The sequence below is a fragment of the Bufo bufo genome, chromosome 5, assembly GCF_905171765.1.
Source record: "Bufo bufo chromosome 5, aBufBuf1.1, whole genome shotgun sequence".
Classification (NCBI taxonomy): Eukaryota; Metazoa; Chordata; class Amphibia; order Anura; family Bufonidae; genus Bufo; species Bufo bufo.
The window spans coordinates 429,779,145-429,799,537 of record NC_053393.1 but is presented as its reverse complement, the minus strand read 5'-3'; the positions used below and the strand labels follow the sequence as shown (position 1 = coordinate 429,799,537).

Below are 20,393 nucleotides of genomic sequence, written 5' to 3'. Positions count from 1 at the left end.
TCCTGGGTGCCATAGTAACACTGAACGCATTTGGAAGACGGTTCCGTCTTCAAATGCTTTCAGTACACTTGCGTTTTTCCGGATCCGGAGTGTAATTCCGGCAAGTGGAGTACACGCCGGATCCGGACAACGCAAGTCTGAACGCAGCCTTAGTCAGTTTTCCATTGCACCAGTTTTGATAAATCTCCCCCAGTGACTTTCCACCAAATCTTTCAAAGACTCTGAAGCTAGTGTGAACAGAGCATAATGTCGTCTATGAAAACCTGTGCAGGGCCCCAGTGTATGAGGCCAGTGCTTGTGAGGCAGCTCCCTCATGCCCCTTTCAATGCAGTATGGATGCCGTACGTGCGCGGTTCTCGGGCCCGGTTGCCCGGTCATTGATGCCGCAGCTTTCATCCTCTCAGCCGCGCAGAACCTGTCGCTTGGGCACCGCCTTGATGACGTCACAGGAGGGGGGGAGCTGCCGACCCAGCTGTTCGCAAGGCAGGGCCAGCTGTGACGTCACTGACCTGCATTACCTCCGTCACACGGCAACAGCCCAACCCGCAGCTGTGTTCGGAGCGGCCGGGGAGGCGAACAATACCCGAGCATCCGCTGCATCACCGCGGCCTTCTCTGCCCCGCACCCTCCAGGAGCAGCATGTAAACAATGCAGACATAGCCAGTCACCGCGGAGATCGCAGCGCGGGCCAGGATGGATTTTCAGCAGCTGGCAGACGTCGCCGACAAATGGTGCTCCAACACCCCCTTCGACCTGATCGCCACCGAGGAAACGGAGCGGAGGATGGATTTCTACGCCGACCCCGGGGTCTCCTTCTACGTGCTGTGCCCCGACAATGGCTGCGGGGACAATTTTGTGAGTATTGTGTGGTGTGCTGTGCCAGGTGCTGGCAAGGGCCTGGTGGGCATGGGGCGTGCATTCTCCCTGCATACAGACCCTAGGCCTAGCATAGGCGGTCCTGTCTGGTGCACTGCGGGAGGCCTGGGCTTGTCCTGCTGCCCTGTCTGGGCACTGTGGATAGGCAGTGGGCTCCATGATTTCACCATACATGGAAGCTTTGCAATCCCCCCCCCCCCATTGGCAGGAAACCCATTCCAGCCACTGCCCTGGGCAGATTACTCCCCTACAATGCCCTGTGCAGTGCCAGCATACTGGGGGCACAGTGCCATGTAGTACAGGAGGCGCACTCCCATACTGCCATTTCTTACACGTGCTCGATGCTGAGGAGTGGATGGCAGGCACCCCTGGCGCAGAGGTGTGGCGGGCATAGTGAAAGAGGTGTTAACTCCTTCCTGCCCAGAGTGCTGATTGGCGTCTTATTGGTGCCACCCAGCAGCATCAGTAGGTTTTGTGATCACATCAAAGAATAATCATCTGTTCCATAGGGTGACGTTGGTTCGGGCTACTTTTGGGTCACCAGTGCAGGGCCTTCCACTTATAGCTAGCTATACATAACTCCTGTTAAAGGGCCCCCCTCCCAGAAGGAGACATTGGCCCAAGTTTAGGGTCCATTCACATGTCCGTAACGTGTTTTGCGGATCCACAAAACACGGACACGACAATGTGCGTTCCACATTTTGCAGACCGCACATAGCCGGCACTAATAGAACATTTCCTATTCTTGTCCGCAATTGCGGACAAGAATAGGACATGTTCTATTTTTTTGGGAAACGGAAATGCGGACCGGAAGCGCGGATCCGTATTCCTGGAGCTGGGCCGCACATCGTACCGGCCCCATAGAAATGTGTGGGTTCGCAATTCCGTTCCGCAAAATGCGGAACGAAATTGCGGACATGTGAATGGGGCCTTATGCTACTTTCACACTCGTGTTTTGGCTTTCCGTTTGTGAGATCCGTTCAGGGCTCTCACAAGCGTCCAAAACGGATCAGTTTTGCCCTAATGCCTTCTGAATGGAAAAGGATCCGCTCAGAATGCATCAGTTTGCCTCCGATCAGTCACCATTCCGCTCTGGAGGTGGACACCAAAACGCTGCCTGCCGCGTTTTGGTGTCCATCTGACGAAACTGAGCCAAATGGATCCGTCCTGGCACACAATATAAGTCAATGGGGACGGATCCGTTTTCACTGACACAATAGAAAACTGATCCGTCCCCAATTGACTTTCAATGGTGTTCAAGACGGATCCGTTTTGGCTATGTTACAGATAATACAAACGGATCCGTTCTGAACAGATGCAGACGTTTGTATTATCTGAACGGATCCGCACCAAACGCGATTGTGAAAGTAGCCTTAAGTATTTTAAAGAGGATCTAATTATACTGCTCCCAGGATCTTCTCTTCCTGCTGCAGGTAACGTTAGGTATATATATCGCCATAAATCTACATATATACATATATAAGGCCCCGTTCACACAACCATATTTTTTTGTCCGCATCCGATCTGCATTTTTGGAGGATTGGATGTGGACCCATTCATTTCATGGGAACGCAAAAATGAAGACGGTACACCGTGTGCTGTCCACATCCGTATGTCCATTACGTGGCCCCTCAAAAAAGACAGAACGTGTTCCATTCTTGTCTGCTTAGCGGGCAAGAATAAACATTTACGATGGTTCTGCAAAAAAAAAAATCATCAATATTTTTTGCGGATCTGCGTTTTGCCTTTAAAAGTGCAAGTTTGTATGTTTGTTCTTCATGGGCTCCTCCGTGCCTTGATGGATTTCAACAAAACTTGTACATATGTGCTTCATGATCCAACTTAAAGGGAACCTGTCATCGGGATTTTGTGTATAGAGCCGAGGACATGGTTTGCTAGATGGCCGCTAGCACATCCGCAATACCTAGTCCCCATAGCTCTGTGTGCTTTTATTGTGTAAAAAAACCGATTTGATACATATGCAAATTAACCAGAGATGAGTCCTGTATGTGAGATGAGTCAGGGACAGGACTCATCTCAGGTTAATTTGCATATGGATCAAATCGTTTTTTGTTTTTTTTACACACAATAAAAGCACACAGAGCTATGGGGACTAGGTATTGCTGATGTGCTAGCGGCGATTTAGCAACCCATATCCCCAGCTCTATACACAAAATCCCGGTGACATGTTCCCTTTAAAGGGGTTATCCTATGCTAAAAGAGTGGCCCACTGCCCGTCCCAGGCTTACCTGATCCCCACCCCTGGATCTGGTCTCTTGGGCTCCCAGGCTGGCAGTTCTGCTCCTATGTGCACCGAGGACAACATCCGTCAACAGGAGCACATGTGACTGCTGCAGTCAATTATAGGCCGCAGCGGTGACCTGCTCCCCCTGACATCACGAGTGACGCAAGTGGTGAAGGTCGCCATTGAGGCCTTTGATTGGTTGCCGTGGTCATGTCAACGGACATTGTCCTCAGCTCATGTGGGAGCGGAACTGCCAGCCGAGGAGCCCAAGAGACCAGATCCAGCAGTGAGGATCCGGTAAGAATCACCCCCCACCCTTGGTTGGGCAGGTCTGGCACACTCTTTTTTAGTATTGGATAACCCCTTTAAAATACCGAGGGGTTGTCAAGTCGTCCGACAGGGTTCTGGAAGGTTCTAATAGAGTAATGGGTTTTTGATGCAGCGTGCATGGAACTGGAACAATATTGTAGACCAGATGGCTGCAGGATGCCGGGACATGATGGGAGTTGTAGTTTTGCAGCTGCTGGAGAGCCAAAGGTTAGTTACCATACGCTGTAGCATACCGCCCAACTTTTGAAAAGCCCACATGGTATTTATTCCCCCAGAGTGCCCCCAAGCAGTACTTCTGCCCTCATAATGCTTCCCTGTTAATAAAAAAAATAATAATAATACTCGCCTAGCCCCGTTCCCCTGATGATGGGAGCATAACCTGCACTCCCCAGCAGGAGTGATGCAGTAACAGCCCAGAGGCATGAGGTGTCACCGCATCGCACACAGGCCGGGGGATGGATAAGCAGAGCTGATGGCCCCCTGCTTTACTATTACATTCCACTGTCTCTGCGTCCTCAGGAAATTGCGACACGCTTGAGCCATGGGACAGCCGTCGAAAACCGGGACTGTCCCGCGAGATCCTGGAATGTTGGGAGGTTTGCTGTAGTAAAATGAAAGCTGTGCTGTAATTCGTCACAATGGGGCAAATGAAAGCTGTGCTGTGATTGGTTACTAATGGGCAACCAACAGTTTGTCTGTTAGACAGCACATGCAGGGAGATGAAAGGCAGGGCAGAAGTAAGGTCCAACAGACCGTACGCAGAGGGGCACTCCCAAAACAGATGTTTCCTCTGTGAAAGGGCACCTGGGGCAGTTTGCAGGTATGACCAAAATGTTAGGGCAGCCATACACATTCAGTAGCTATTGGCCAAACAATCGGTTATCTCTCCCAGCTTCCCCATACACATTGGCTTGTCCTAATGTGTGTGTGTGTATTTAAAGGGGTTGTCTCATCAACGACAGTTGGGGTATATCGCTAGGATATGCCCCCATTGTCTTATAGGTGCGGGTTCCGCCACCTATATCAAGAACAGAGCCCTGAAAGTGAAGGAGTGCGCATGCCCAGCCGCCCTCCATTCATTTTCTATGGGGCCGGCGACTATAGCTGAGCGCTGGCTCGGCCATTTCCATTGGCCTCATAGAAATTAATGGGAGCGGGGGCCACGCATGCGCGGTACGCTCCCATTCACTTCTATGGGGGGCCGGCTTGGTGGTGACCGGAGTCCTCCAGCCACCACCTTGCAGGGCTCCGTTCTCGATATAGGTGTGGGACCCGAACCTATAAGACTTTGGGGGCATATCCTAGCGATATGCCCCCATTGTCCATGATGAGACAACCCCGTTAATGGAGGGAGAGGAAAAAGCAGCCGCTAGAGACTTCTGGTGGCTGCTTATCTCCCAGGCAGGGTTGCCAACCCGAATCTTTCTTTTTTCTGGACATCTTACCTCGAAATCACGCACAGCCAACATTGTTTACAGATAAATTGGAAAACCATAATGAATGGTAAAGATTATAGGTAATACATGTCTACAGCTCAATATACTGATAATAACTCATTACCAGCATTTACTGCGAGCTGTAAAATAATTACCATCAAAATAATCCAGTCAAGTACCACCAGCCTCAAAAAAATCTACTTTTTTTTTTTTTTTTTTTTTTTTTCACGGTCACAGGAAAAAGTTGCTTATTTTTACAGACTGTCTAGAAATTTTTGGACCTTTTGGCAACACTGCTCCCAGGGGAACTAAAAGATCAGGCAAAAATATTCATCTGTCAGGGGAGATTAGTGAGCTCTCCGTACACTTTAACCCTTAGGCCCTTTTCACACGAGCAAGTATTCCGCACGGGTGCAACGCATTGCGCCCGCACAGAATCCGGACCCATTCATTTCAATGGGTCTGTGTACATGAGCGTTGGTTTTCACGCATCACCCTTGTGTGTTGCGTGAAAATCGCAGCATGTTCTATATTATTTTTATTAATATTTTTTTCACGCAACGCTGGCCCCATAGAAGTGAATGGGGCTGCGTGAAAATCGCATCTGCAAGCAAGTGCAATGCGTTTTTCACTGATGGTTGCTAAGAGATGTTGTTTGTAAACATTCAGTTTTTTTATCACGCGCGTGCAAAATGCATTAAATCGCATTGCACTCGCGCAATAAAAACTGTAGGAACTCGCACAATAAAAAAACTGAATGAACTTGCTTGCAAAATCGTGCATTTTTCACTGAACGCATACGGATCTAATACGCTCGCGCTTGTCTGCAAGGGGCCTTAGAGGATAATTTTCAATTTTTGCATTTCCTTTTTTTTTTTTTTCTGTTCACATGGCCGTATGAGGGCTTGTTTTTCTTCAGGATAGGGCTCATTCAGACGGCCGTATGCTGTCCGCAAAAATACTGAATGCTATCCGTTTTTTTGCGGATCCGCAAAAAAACGGATCCGCAAAAAAACGGATAGCATTCAGTATTTTTGCGGACCCATAGACTTCAATGGGGCCATGTCCTGATTTTCACGGACAAGTATAGGACATGTTTCATTTTTTTTGCGGATCCGCAAAAAAACGGATAGCTATCAGTATTTTTGCTGACAGCATACGGCCGTCTGAATGAGCCCTAAGGCCGAATGCACACGGCCGTGAACGGTCAGTGGTATCCCGGCCTGGATTCCTGCTGACAGCAGGAGCGCACGGCGTCATTGGTTGCTATGACGCCGTGCGCTTCATGCCGCCACTGCTGTATGATCTATACGAGTGTATTACTGTACAGCAGCGGCGGCATGAAGCGCACGGCATCATAGCAACCAATGACGCCGTGCGCTCCTGCTCTCAGCAGGAATCCAGGCCGGGATACCACAGTTGTAGCTTCTATTGGCAGAATTTAATATTGCATATGATATTGTGGGGAGCTGGAAAAATTCCAAAAGAGATGGAATTGGAAAAATAAAACCACAATACTGCCACATTTTCATTTTTAGGCATTCAATATGTGGTAAAACGGACCTGTTCCCATCATTCTCTGGGTCAGTACGATTACAACAATACTACATTTGTATAGTTTTTCTTGTGTTTTTAATACTGAAAAAACACTTTTGTAAAAAATGAATTTAGATTTTATTGCCATATTCGAACGTGTAACTTTTTTATAGTCACGTCTATGGAGCTGTGCGAGGGCTCTTTTTTACAGGGCGATCAGCACCTATCTTTGATACCATTTTGGGGTGTGTAAGACTTTTTGATCACTTTTTACTCAATTTCTTGGGGGAGGTGAAGTGATGAAAAAATGGCGAAGTGGCCATTTTGAATTTTTATTTTTTTTATTTCGCCTTTTACCAAATGGGATAAATATATTTTAATATTACAGGTATTTTCAAATGCGAGCAATGCCTATGGTGTTTTTTAAGTGTTTGTTTTATTTTTATAATTTTTTTGGGGAAAGAGGGTGATTTGAACCTTTATATACACTGCTCAAAAAAATAAAGGGAACACAAAAATAACACATCCTAGATCTGAGTTAATTAAATATTCTTCTGAAATACTTTGTTCTTTACATAGTTGAATGTGCTGACAACAAAATCACACAAAAATAAAAAAATGGAAATCCAATTTTTCAACCCATGGAAGTCTGGATTTGGAGTCACACTCAAAATTAAAGTGGAAAAACACACTACAGGCTGATCCAACTTTGATGTAATGTCCTTAAAACAAGTCAAAATGAGGCTCAGTAGTGTGTGTGGCCTCCACGTGCCTGTATGACCTCCCTACAACGCCTGTGCATGCTCCTGATGAGGTGGCGGACGGTCTCCTGAGGGATCTCCTCCCAGACCTAGACTAAAGCATCTGCCAACTCCTGGACAGTCTGTGGTGCAACGTGACGTTGGTGGATAGAGCGATACATGATGTCCCAGATGTGCTCAATTGGATTCAGGTCTGGGGAACGGGCGGGCCAGTCCATAGCATCAATGCCTTCGTCTTGCAGGAACTGCTGACACACTCCAGCCACATGAGGTCTAGCATTGTCTTGCATTAGGAGGAACCCAGGGCCAACCGCACCAGCATATGGTCTCACAAGGGGTCTGAGGATCTCATCTCGGTACCTAATGGCAGTCAGGCTACCTCTGGCGAGCACATGGAAGACTGTGCGGCCCTCCAAAGAAATGCCACCCCACACCATTACTGACCCAATGCCAAACTGGTCATGCTGGAGGATGTTGCAGCCAGCAGAACGTTCTCCACGGCGTCTCCAGACTCTGTCACGTCTGTCACATGTGCTCAGTGTGAACCTGCTTTCATCTGTGAAGAGCACAGGGCGCCTGTGCCGAATTTGCCATTCTTGGTGTTCTCTGGCAAATGCCAAACCCCCACCTGTGGACATCGGGCCCTCATATCACCCTCATGGAGTCTGTTTCTGACCGTTTGAGCAGACACATGCACATTTGTGGCCTGCTGGAGGTCATTTTGCAGGGCTCTGGCAGTGCTCCTCCTATTCCTCCTTGCACAAAGGCGGAGGTAGCGGTCCTGCTGCTGGGTTGTTGCCCTCCTACGGCCTCCTCCACGTCTCCTGATGTACTGGCCTGTCTCCTGGTAGCGCCTCCATGCTCTAGACACTACGCTGACAGACACAGCAAACCTTCTTGCCACAGCTCGCATTGATGTGCCATCCTGGATAAGCTGCACTACCTGAGCCACTTGTGTGGGTTGTAGACTCCGTCTCATGCTACCACTAGAGTGAAAGCACCGCCAGCATTCAAAAGTGACCAAAACATCAGCCAGGAAGCATAGGAACTGAGAAGTGGACCGTGGTCACCACCTGCAGAACCATTCCTTTATTGGGGGTGTCTTACTAATTGCCTATAATTTCCACCTGTTGTCTATCCCATTTGCACAACAGCATGTGAAATTGATTGTCGCTCAGTGTTGCTTCCTAAGTGGATAGTTTGATTTCACAGAAGTGTGATTGACTTGGAGTTACATTGTGTTGTTTAAGTGTTCCCTTTATTTTTTTGAGCAGTGTATTTTTTTTAAACTTTTTTTTTTTTCCCCACAAACCCTTAGGTGACTATAACAAGCAATTATTAGATTGCCAATTGTATTCTGTAATGGGCATTTGTCCATCACAGAACACAGCATTCAGTACATTCTATTACAGTGCTGCCACCTGTAGGTCTGTATTGGAATATACCACCAGGCTTCGGCTATCACGGGAACATAACTGCTTCCCTGATCTCAGCCGGGGAAGGCTATTATGAGCATGGGAGCAGGCAGCTCCCACATTTTCACTGCTCAGATGCCGTTGCCACATTTGACCATGGCATCTAAGGGGTTAAATGTCTGCAATTGGTCTTATGGCCGATCGCGAACTGTTTGAAACAGCAGAAACCTAGTGCTATGGCACCTGCTGCACTCGCGTGTATAGGCGCCATCTTAAGAGGTTGTCAAGGGGTTAAACTGTTGGGCGAACCCGCCAAGAATAGCTGGTTCATCCAGCAATACGCTAATATGTAGGGGGCCTATACATTGATTTTTACAGCAATGGCGGATGTTTTCTTTATCTCTCTGATTGGACCAAAGACAACAAGAAGTATTTCCAGGAAAGAGAAGGCATTAGAAAATATTTATATAGATAGATGTACACCTGGGCAATGCCGCATTAGAAAAATGAAGTTCAGATATTTGTAATTGAGTCTGTAGGAGCAACGGGGGCGTTGGCATTGCACCTGCTGCGTCCTCTCCACTTTGATTGACTGGGCTGGGCGTGACTCATAGCACAGAGAGAGCAGAGCTTAAAGGGGTTGTGCGTATTTGGGGGGTTCTTGGCAACGTCCCCCTCCCTCCTGGGCAGTGGAGGCCAGAGAGCAGAGGAGCAGGGTGCCAAAACCCCTTTAAAAGTATAAATTACAAGATTTACTGAATCTTTTCCCACAAAACTACACTGACCAAAAATATAAACGCAACACTTTTGGTTTTGCTCCCAACTTGAAGATCTGAAACATCTTCTACATTCACAAAAGACCCATTACTCTCAAATATTGTTCACAAATCTGTCTAAGGCCTCATGCAAAAGACCGTTCCTTTTTTTGCGGTCTGAAAACCGCGGATCCGCAAAAACCGGAAGCCGCCTGTGTGCCTTCCGCAATTTGCGGAATGGGCGGCCGTCAATATAAATGCCTTTTCTTGTCCGCAAAGCGCGGACAAGAATAGGACCTGTTATATTTTTTTAGCGGGGCCGCGGAACGGAGCAACGGATGCGGACAGCACATGGAGTGCTGTCCGCATCTTTTGCGGCCCCATTGAAGTGAATGGGTCTGCACCCGAGCTGCCGAGCCAGCGGCTCAGATGCGGACCCAAACAACGGCCGTGTGCATGAGGCCTAAATCTGTGTTAGGCTACTTTCACACTAGCGTTGTTGCTGGATCCGGCAGGGCCCAGCAAAAACGCTTCCATTACTGATAATACAACCATCTGCATCTGTTATGAACGGATCCGGTTGTGTTATCTTTAACATTGCCAAGACGGATCAATCATGAACTCCAGTGAAAGTCAATGGGGGACGGATCTGTTTTCTATTGTATCAGAGAAAACTGATCCGTCCCCATTGACTTGTATTTGGGGTCATGACGGATCCGACTTGATCAGTTTCCCAGGACGGAAAGTAAACTACAACATGTTGCGGTTGGCTCTCCGGTCTGGGAACGCAACTAAACGGAATGGAATGCATTTTGGAGCATTCCGTTCTGTTCAGTTTTGTCCCCATTGACAATGAATGGGAATAAAAATGGAAGCGTTTTTTTCCGGTGTTTAGCCCCTATGACTGAACTCAATACCTGAAAACTTAAACGCTAGTGTGAAAGTAGCCTTAGTGAGCACTTCTCCTTTGCCGAGATAATCCATCCCACCTCACAGGTGTGGCATATCAAGGTGCTGATTAGACAGCATGAATATTGCACAGGTGTGCATTAGACTGCCCACAATAAAAGGCCACTCTGAAATGTGCCATTTGATCACACGGCACAATGCCACAGATGTCGCAACGTTTGAGGGAGCGTGCAATTGGCATGCTGACTGCAGGAACGTCTACCAGAGCTGTTGCCCGTGCAATGAATGTTCATTTCTTTACCATAAACCGTCTTCAAAGGCCTTTCGAAGAATTTGGCAGTACATCCAGCCGGCCTCACAACCGCAGACCACATGTAACCTCACCAGCCCAGGACCTCCACATCCAGCATGTTCACCTCCATATCTCAGCAAAGGAGAAGTGCTCACTAACACAGATTTAGACAGATTTGTGAACAATATTTGAGAGTAATGGGTCTTTTTTGTATGTAGAAAATGTTTGATCTTTGAGTTCAGCTCATGCAAAATGGAAGCAAAACCGAAAGTGATGCGTTTATATTTTTGTTCAGTGTATATATCAGTCTGCTCAGCTCCTCCTGCTCTATGACATGCTGCCTGGAGATTGCATTACATTTCGTGGTGACAGGTCCTCTTTAATATTTTTGGCAATTTGTACTACTGTAGCTCTTCTATGAGGTAGGATCAGACAGGCTAGCTTGCCCTTACCAAAAGCAAATCGGTGAGCTTTGGCCACTTATGACCATGTCGCTGATTGTCCTTTCCTGTGACGTTGGGTTCTACCCACTGCACACCGATCACATCTCACAAGACCTGTTGTGTTGCTCTGACTCGTTTGTCCAGCCATCTGTGCAGGGGCACCTGCGGAGCAGTGGCACAGCCAGGAAATTGTCAGGTGGGCGTTTCTGCGAGGACAGCCCCTCACAAGTAAAGAAGCTCTGCTGATGAGACTAATGGATTCATTAGAATCGATTCACTCATCTCTAATTCAGATCCTTTACTCAGTACTTGGGCTACTTTCACACGTTTACATTTTCCAGTATTCAGATCCGTCATATTTTCTCAATAGCGGAGAAAAACGCCTCCGTTTTGTCCCCATTAATTGTTAATGGAGACAAAACGTAAATGCGCTCCAAAATGCATTCCATTCCGTTTGGTTGCGTTTTCCATTCCGTTTGGTTGCGTTTCCGTACCGGAGAGCAACCCGCAGCAAGCTGCGGTTTTGTTTCTGTCATGGGATGTGGAGCAATCCGTCATGACCCACAATACAAGTCAATGGGGATGGATCAGTTTTCTGATACAATAGAAAACAGATCTATCCTCCATTGACTTTCAATGGAGTTCATAATGGATGCAGATGGTTGTATTATCAGTAATAGAAGCATGTTTGCTGAGCTAAAAATGCTTGTGTGAAAGTGAAGCACCTTTGGCAGCGATTCTAGTCTTGGGTATGATGCCACAAGGTTTGGACACTTCAATTTGGGGATTATCTGCTATTCTGTTTTGGCTGGGCAACTCAAGGACATTCACTGTAGGGATGGTTTGGGCAGATGATGAGCAGTGCCTGATTTCCTCCAGGCATGACACTCAGGTTTGAGGCCAAAAAGTTCAATCTTGGTTTCATCAGACCAGAGAATCTTGTTTCTCAAAGTACTTCTTGTAGGCTTATGTGTCTTTTACTGACTTTCTGGCCATAAAGCCCAGATTGGAGGAACGCTGCAGTGATGGTTAACCTTCTGGAAGTTTCTCCTTTCTGCACATAAAATCTTTGGAGATCAGCCAGAGTTACCATTAGGTTCTTGGTCACCTCTCTTACCAAGGCTCATTTCCCCTGATTACTTAGTTTGGTGGGGCGGCCAGCTCTATGAGTCCTGGTTGTTCCAAACTTCTTCCATTTAAGAATTATGGAGACCACTGTGCTCTTGGAAACTTTCAGTGCAGCAGACATTGTTTGTGCCCTTCTCCAGATCCTTCCTCCTCATGGCTTTGTTTTTGCTCTGAAATAAGTGAGGGACATAATTAGGGTTTTAGGCCCCATTCAGGGATAGGTTCCTGACTGGGTCGCCCCTATCGGGGCGGGCGCTCTGTATACTGCTAGGCAGGGACCACTAGCCCCCTACCCTCTCTCAGGTAGGGTCATGTAGTTCTAGTCCCCTTGGAAGCAGTTTCGACACAAGCATTCGCCTCTAACATCAGCTAAGGACGGCACTATATAGACACAAGTTACAGTCTGTGTTCCTAGATCTGGTAAGATCATTCAATTTTTTTTTTCTGGGAATTATCGTTCATAGGTGCATACGGTAACGTTATACCATTTTATATATTATATTCGCCGCTTTTCCTAGTATACATTGTAATTTTAATTTATAATTAGTAAAAGTTATGTTTTATTAATAATAATTTTCCAGGTCTTGTTCTGAGATTTTGATATATTTGGAGAGAGACCATACACCTGTGTAATCCTTTTTGAGCAGGGATATATAGATTGTGTTTAGAGCCGCACCGGGTTTTGGCTCACAATCACTGATGGAAATCACTGACCGAACGCTGACATGTGAATGAGGTATAAGGGCTGTATTAGACCTGCCGATCCTCCAGCCGATTGTCAGGAGGGAAGCGTTCGCCTGCTCGTTAGTGGAGGAGACTGCTGCATTTACATTTACATGCAGCGATCGCTAATGATACCGCTCATCCCTATACTGAATCATTGTTTGCCAGCAGCAGATTGGGATTAGACAGAACGACCTGTTGTCGGCAAACCATGATTTTTTTACCTTTAAAATCTTGATTGCCCCATGAACGCATGCACTTTTAGGCCTGTATTACACAGCCAGATCATTGCTAACAAGCGTTCCTTTGACTGTTCATTAGTGATGATCTGGCCGACCATTGGCCAGTGTAAGGCTACTTTCACACTAGCGTTAATATTTTCTGGTATTGAGATCCGTCATAGGGTCTCAATACCGAAAAAAAAAAAAAAAAAGCTTCCGTTTTGTCCCCATTCATTGTCAATGGAGACAGAACGGAGTGCTCCAAAATGCATTCCGTTCCGTTTAGTTGCGTTCCCAGACTGGAGGGCAAACCGCAACATGTTCTGGGATGCCGAGCAAGACTGATCCGGCATGACCCACAATGAAAGTCAATGTGGACGGATCAGTTTTCTCTGACACAATAGAAAACTGATCAGTCTCCCATTGACTTTCAATAGAGTTCCTGACTGATCCGTCTTGGCTGTGTTAAAGATAATACAACTGGATCTGTTCTTAATGGATGCAGACGGTTGTATTATCAGTAACGGGAGCGTTTTTGCTGAACCCTGCCGGATCCAGTAAAAACGCTAGTGTGACAGTAGCCTTATAGAGCCCTAAGGAGTGAAGTCCACGAGAAGTAACCAGCTGTGCCAGCGCTTGATCTCATTCTGCTCAATGTCAGATGATGAGCTCTCCATGATCAGTATGACTAATAAAAGCCTGTAGACACAAAGATGATTATCTCTGTTAGCTGTACAAGCAAAACACTATAATCAAACACAAGACACAAATGTTATTGTTGGAACCTTGCTGCGTTGGTGTAATTATCTAGTCCTAACCATGGACTACAATGGGGCATTCTCTGCGCTTAGTGCTTATGTAGGCAGAAGTCCTGACAGACCAAAGGATAAAAATAAGCATCTTCTGATGTCTTCCTACAGGTGACCGAATGACCTTTCACCTCTGTCGCGTTGATTGGGTTACATAATATGTTTCATCGTTGCTGCGGTCTAATAACTCGCTGGTATTATTTTCTTATTGTCTTGCAGCATGTGTGGAGTGAAAGTGAAGACTGCTTGCCTTTCCTGCAGCTAGCTCAGGATTACATTTCATCTTGTGGGAAGAAAACCCTTCATGAAATACTGGAGAAAGTCTTCAAGTCTTTTCGGCCAGTAAGTCCCATGTTTTTGTCCAGTAAAGGCATAACACAAGTACTGTACAATTTATGTGGGAACCGTTGTGATTTTTTTTTTGCTATGTGACTTATCAGTACATAAGGAAGGTAGTGAACGTATCCTTCCACTTGTCCACCAACCAGCATTAAAGGGGTTTTCCAGGACTTAAAGGCAAGGAACACCTTTGGGGGGCATTTTTTTTAATTATTGCGTTCTACTTTTTACCAATTGGCCTTTATTAAATATTTTCAACAGATTGTCTTCTAGGTTTTCACTGACTGCAGACTGTTCCTTCTACTTCTCATTGAAATCCATCTGCTCTGAGGATTGGATCTCTAGCCCTTATCTCCAGTCTCCTAATAGCTCATAAACACACATTTAAGCTAACTTCTTATCAGTTCTTTAGCATAAAAAGGACCTGTAATAAAAAAATATTAAAATCGGAATGGCTTACACACTGTCATTCCCACTGGTCCACTGATGCTTGTGGTTTTTATTATTTTACAATTTGACCCCTGTTCTGTAGTAGTTATGGCCTGTAATAACTTTTGGTGCTCTATATGTTAATAGAGAACAAAGGTCCAAAGGGGCCTCGACCATCTGTGCTCCGTGGGCGGCACCCATATCATTGCTATCCACGCCGACCATAGAGTGAGGAAGACCAGGATCCTGTGTTCAATGGCATTTAACCCTGAGGAGCAGGAGCTGGACGTCCCACATGAGAGTTTATGAGCTGTTCTAAAGGTACAGATAAGAGCTGGAGATCAAGGCATCAGAGCAGCTCTGTCAGATTTCACTGAAAAGCAGAAGTAGGGCTGAGTGATTAAACAAATTAACTTGATTTATTCCCCCATTTAGAGCCCACAATTATTATTTTTTTAAAAATCGAATAATCAAATTTTTTTTGACTGCATGCTGTATTGTGTGTTCAGTCCCTGCCTCTTGGGCCATTAACCCTGGCTTGGGTGACAGGGACTAAAAGGACCCTGCACAGGCTACGCTTTTACAGCGTCCCAGATCACAGCGGGAGGACTGACTGTAGCCAGGCTGCCACTTTAACAGCTGGAACGGATATAACTCTAATCCCAGTTGCGGAACTTCCTAGATGCCAAAGCCAGTAGCGACTGCAGCATGTAGGCAGTTAAGTAAGAAGTTCCCTGTCACCATCGGCCCCCCTAGGAACGCAATCACAAGGTGCTGATGTGCTACCAAGGCAGCTGAGATCCTAACACGGGCCCCCAGGTCTGCCATGACTGTATATCTTTCCCAGACACAGCCTAATAAGACTGCCTGTCACTGTTACGGTGATGGGCTATAATGCATTGGTATACAGTGTATACCAGTGCATTATGAAAGTGGTGTCCCCTAGTGGGACTAAAAAAAAATAACTAAAGGAAGGTTAACAAACGTTATTAAAAAATAAATTAATAAAACAATTTTTCCATAAAAACACACTACGCTATAATAAAGCTAATATTATTTAAACTGCCCCGCGAACAACATTAAAAAATAAAATCATAATGGAATTGGGGTGTTTTTTTGATCCAAACGGAAAACATGTCAGATCAAACCACGTGTTGACAGTCTCGCCAATCTCCTGCCACCTTTTAAGGGAACACATATAATAACAAAAAGGTCTTACTATATTGAGAATAGTGTTTTTTATTGTTGTTGATAAAACCTATTACTGGTTTATTCTCAGACCCAATATATGATTATAAAGAAACTAGTAATATTTATTAGCGTTCTAAAAAAAACATTATTCTCAATATGATAAGGACACAGACTTTTCTTATGGGATAAATGTGAAAGGAAAGCTAAATATCTGAAGAAGAAAAAAACTTGAAGATTCTCCCAAGATTCAAACCTGGGATCTCTATATGCAAAACCAATATACTTATAGGGGTTCTGCAATTTTAAATGATCTATCTGATCTGCGGGGGGTCAGACACCTGGGACCGCCATCGTTCAGCGGTTTGAGAAGGAAGCGGCGCTCCATGAGCGCTAAAGCATTCTCTCTGTTTCCCCCAAGTCCAGTGACGTCACGACTAGTATCACTGGCCTGGGAGCGGCTAAGCTCCGTTCACCTGAATGGGGTTTAGCCCCGCCCAGGCCGGTGATACTAGTCGTGACGTCACTGGGCCTGAGGGAAACGCTCTTGGAGCACTCCGTTGCCTTCTCAAACAGCTGATTGGCGGGGGTGCCGGGTGTCGGACCCCTGATGATCAGATGCTGATGGTCTATCCAGAGGATAGATCATCAGTTAAAACGAGCTGCAGAACCCCTTTAACCACTAAGCTATAACATTACCACATAGCGCTGTATGTCTTTTCTGTGCTTATGAGCTAACACATATTACAGGTGTCTTTATAATCATACATTGTGCAGTAATATGTAGATTAATTATTACAAAAGCCGAACCCACGCTGACTTAAGGCAAATCTAACCAATAAATGTATATATACACACATATACATACACGCACAATCGGTACTTGCCATTGGTAATTGGTTTTACTTTCACTCTCGCAGAGAGAGCTATAGGAGATAGCGCACTCTTCAGCTTCCTCCTCCCCAAGCGCGGCACCGACTGGTAGCTTGCGTGCACGAGGGGAAGTCGCGTTACTGTTTCCAGTAGAACAGGCCTTCAGTGTGACGTCACACGCTCATACCTACGGATGCCTCCTGAGTCCACACTGCCAACGCGTTTTGGAATACTCTGATTCCTTCATCAGGAATAGGAGTGGTTCTTGCTGCTTGAGATTTTATAGGCGTCCGTCTCCATAGTAACCATACCGTTGAAATAGGAAACCGATATTGTATCATTGGATAGCTGCCATTTACCAATATGGCTTATTAATATCCCCCATAGCCAATATATTAGATTGAGGAGGAATTGTACGATGGTAGAACAATTTGAAAAAGAGGCAAGCAGTCTTCATATGAAATTTGAAGAAAAAGGCTACAAAATGAATGAATTAGAAAAAAATAAAACAAGAGGTAAAGCAAATTGATAGAAATACCCTTCTACAAAAGGTGACTAGAGATAACTCAAGTAAAGAAAAGGATGAAATTGATTTCAAAGTTCCTATAATTAATCAATATAATAAAAAGGAGAGGCTTTTTTTATTTATTTTTTATTGTAAAACGCCATTGGGACATTTTGAAGCAAGATAAAGTTATAGGGGAAACTATCCCAATACCCTAGATTTACTTTTAGAAAAGCAAGAAATCTGTCAATTTTATGAAAATGAATGTAACTATGGGTAGAAATAAAAAAAAATCTGAATAAGAAAGGTGGTTTTTTTTTTGTTTGTTTTTTCCTTGCAAAACTTTGTGGCGGCAGCGCTGGTATCAATTAACTCTTTGTAATATGTAGATTAGCTTTCTGAGCAGATCTCAGTGTGATGAAGCTATAGTACATAGTACAGCTATGCCCTCGACCTGATGTCTAACCCTGTCAAGGGGAGGGGTGTGTGTGCAGAGCACAGGGGGTGTTACAAAGCAGTGCTCCAAGGATTCAGCCCCGCCTCCTAGTGCTCAAACTTCTCATTTGCATATGAATAAAAACACAGATATCTCTGCAGCTATTTATCATACAGAGAAAAGAAAGGTATAGTTTTAATCAGCATGATGAGCCCTACCAGGCAGTATGGTTTAATGGGGTTTATCCTGGTGACAGAGACTCTTAAAGGAAATCTGTCACCAGAATCATCACCATTAAACTAAAACTATTGTCTTGCAGCACTTACTGCCTCCTTTCCAGATGTGCTTTTCTTTCCTTGCTGCTTGGTTTCTATCTTAAAAAAATCCACTCCCACCATTGCCTTCATTGTCACTGACAAATCTCGCCGCACTTCTTCTCTTCCAGCAGAGGATCAAACAGACATTGGGCTCGGCGCTTGCCCAGTAAAACATTTGAGGCTGATGCCCTCAGTTCCGAACACCGCCTGCGCCTCTGCTCTTCCAGTTCAACTGATATCTGTGGTATGGCCGCAGCTCTTTGAAGGAGACTCAATGCATATGATGAGTGTAGCTGGATCTTGTCAACACTGTAATGATGGTCTTACATTATCCATGAGTGTGACAATGAAACCGTTTCCCTGAAGCTTAGCCCACAATGCAGAGAGTAAAGCACACTTATTATATTACAGGTATTCTCATTGCCATGCCTTATTCAACTAAGTACTGCACTTTATGGCGGTTTCTCTTTTTAAAGGTGTTGTGCAGGGGTATAATATTGATGACCTATCCTCAGACATGCAGTTAAACCTTTAAGAGGGCGCAACACTCACTCGGACACCGCAACCCCTTCAAACAGCTGATTGGCAGGGGTTCTGGGAGTCGGACGACCTATCCTGAGCATAGGTCATCAGTATTCTACCACTGCACAACCCCTGTAACTTGTTAAGGATGGCTATGGTTCAGATCTCTAAAGGTCTATTATACTTACGGCACAGGCTTTAGCCGCCTATGCCCCCTGCAATCAGAGACTGCTGGGCACCCTGGAGTAGACAGACATGGTGTACCCTGCTTCTGGGAGTAACCAGGGTCTCTTGTCCTTCAAAGGTCAGAAAAGGGGACAAGTGTATTAAAAAAAAAAAAAAAAAAAAGAAAAAGGAAATATACAATAATATCTCACCCCAAAGAGCTGTTCCACCTGAGAATCGCTATGATATCACTAGTCAAGACCAGTTTACCCTTAGACATGTAACACATTAATATTAACTGTAGACAATGAGGAATTTTTTTACGTTTGCACTATATTAGTAAAAAAAAGCTAAAATGTTAAAAAAAAAAGAATAATTTTTTTTTTACTGTTTGAATTTCAAATTCTTAAAAAAGCTGAATTTAGGCAACTGCGGGCAAGAATAGTAAATTTTCTATATTTTTCCGGAGCCGCGGACTGAAAGATCGGGGGGGGGGGGAGGCGCTCCGGAAATGCGGATTCGGAGAGCACATGGTGTGCTCTCCACATCCATTCCGCCCCCATAGAGAATGAACAGGTCAGCACCCGTTCCGCAATTTGCAGAACGGATGCGGACCCATTATATGTACGTGTGAATGGAGTCTTAGGCTACATGCACAGGACTGTATGTGTTTTGCGGTCCGCAAAAAAAAGGATCCATTGTAACAATGCTTAAAACGGACAAGAATAGGACATATATTATTTATTTATTTTTTGCAGGGCTCTGGAACGGATATACAGATGCAGATAGCACACGGTGTGCCGTCCGCATTTTTTGCGGAACCATTGAAATGAATGGGTCCGCATCCTATCCGCAAAAAAAAAAAACTGAACAGACACTGAAACAAAATACGTTCGTGTGCATGAGGCCTTATCCTGTGGTAATGAGAAAACTCCAAGAACATTTCATCACTGTAGGAATCGGGTGTCAATGTTCTTTATTTGCCTGCTTTTTGGTGGTGGCCTTCGTGTCACAGTATTGTAAAAGAAAAGAACCTTAGAATGTCTGTCCCCCCCAGAGTTTTTTATTTTTTTTATTTAAAGCTGTAACTTGTGGTTTCCTGACACACACCCTACTAGTCAGGACAGAGCTATGCACAGGCCCAAACCTGCTAGTAATGGAGACGCAACTTTGTAGCCAGACTTGCTACTGGATATGTTGTTTTTTGACATGAGCTATTATGATTTGTATAACAGGTCATGGTGTCTGATGGATTCATTCTTTTATTTCCTCCAGCTCCTCGGTCTCCCAGATGTGGACGATGACACTTTTGAAGAATACAATGCAGATGTGGAGGAAGAAGAACCAGAGGCAGATCACCAGCAGATGGGGGTCAGCCAGCAGTAGAATACCTAGGATATTCCCTATAGAAAGAAAAACCAACCCAACATAATGTAATAGTAAACACATTTGACAAAAATGCAGAACCACTCACAGCGAGCAGAGCATCAGGCTTGCCGACAGCAGCGTTTCCATGGGAGTTTTGTTGCTTTCCATCCATTTCCGATTGTAAAATTTTCTATAATTGTTTGGAGGCTGTTGGGCTCAGTTTGGAACAGATCTGACTAATAGGGATTGCAAGTGCCGATTTGATAACAGTGGATGGGGACCTTTAAATGTGACCTTAAAGAGTAGCCCAAACGTAGTCTTCATGGTGGAGGTTTTTAGGTAACCCTAGTGAGCACTGCATATTATTTCTAT

General features: G+C 45.3%; 1 protein-coding gene across 1 annotated transcript; it reads left to right on the top strand.

Annotated features, from left to right (window-relative positions):
- Window positions 1-376: 376 nt before the first annotated feature.
- Window positions 377-20,382, top strand: MTURN (maturin, neural progenitor differentiation regulator homolog). Its single transcript, XM_040433465.1, has 3 exons — window positions 377-855; window positions 14,099-14,221; window positions 19,929-20,382. The coding sequence occupies exons 1-3, from the start codon at window positions 694-696 to the stop codon at window positions 20,037-20,039; spliced, it is 396 nt and encodes a 131-aa protein (XP_040289399.1). The 5' UTR covers window positions 377-693; the 3' UTR covers window positions 20,040-20,382.
- Window positions 20,383-20,393: the final 11 nt, after the last annotated feature.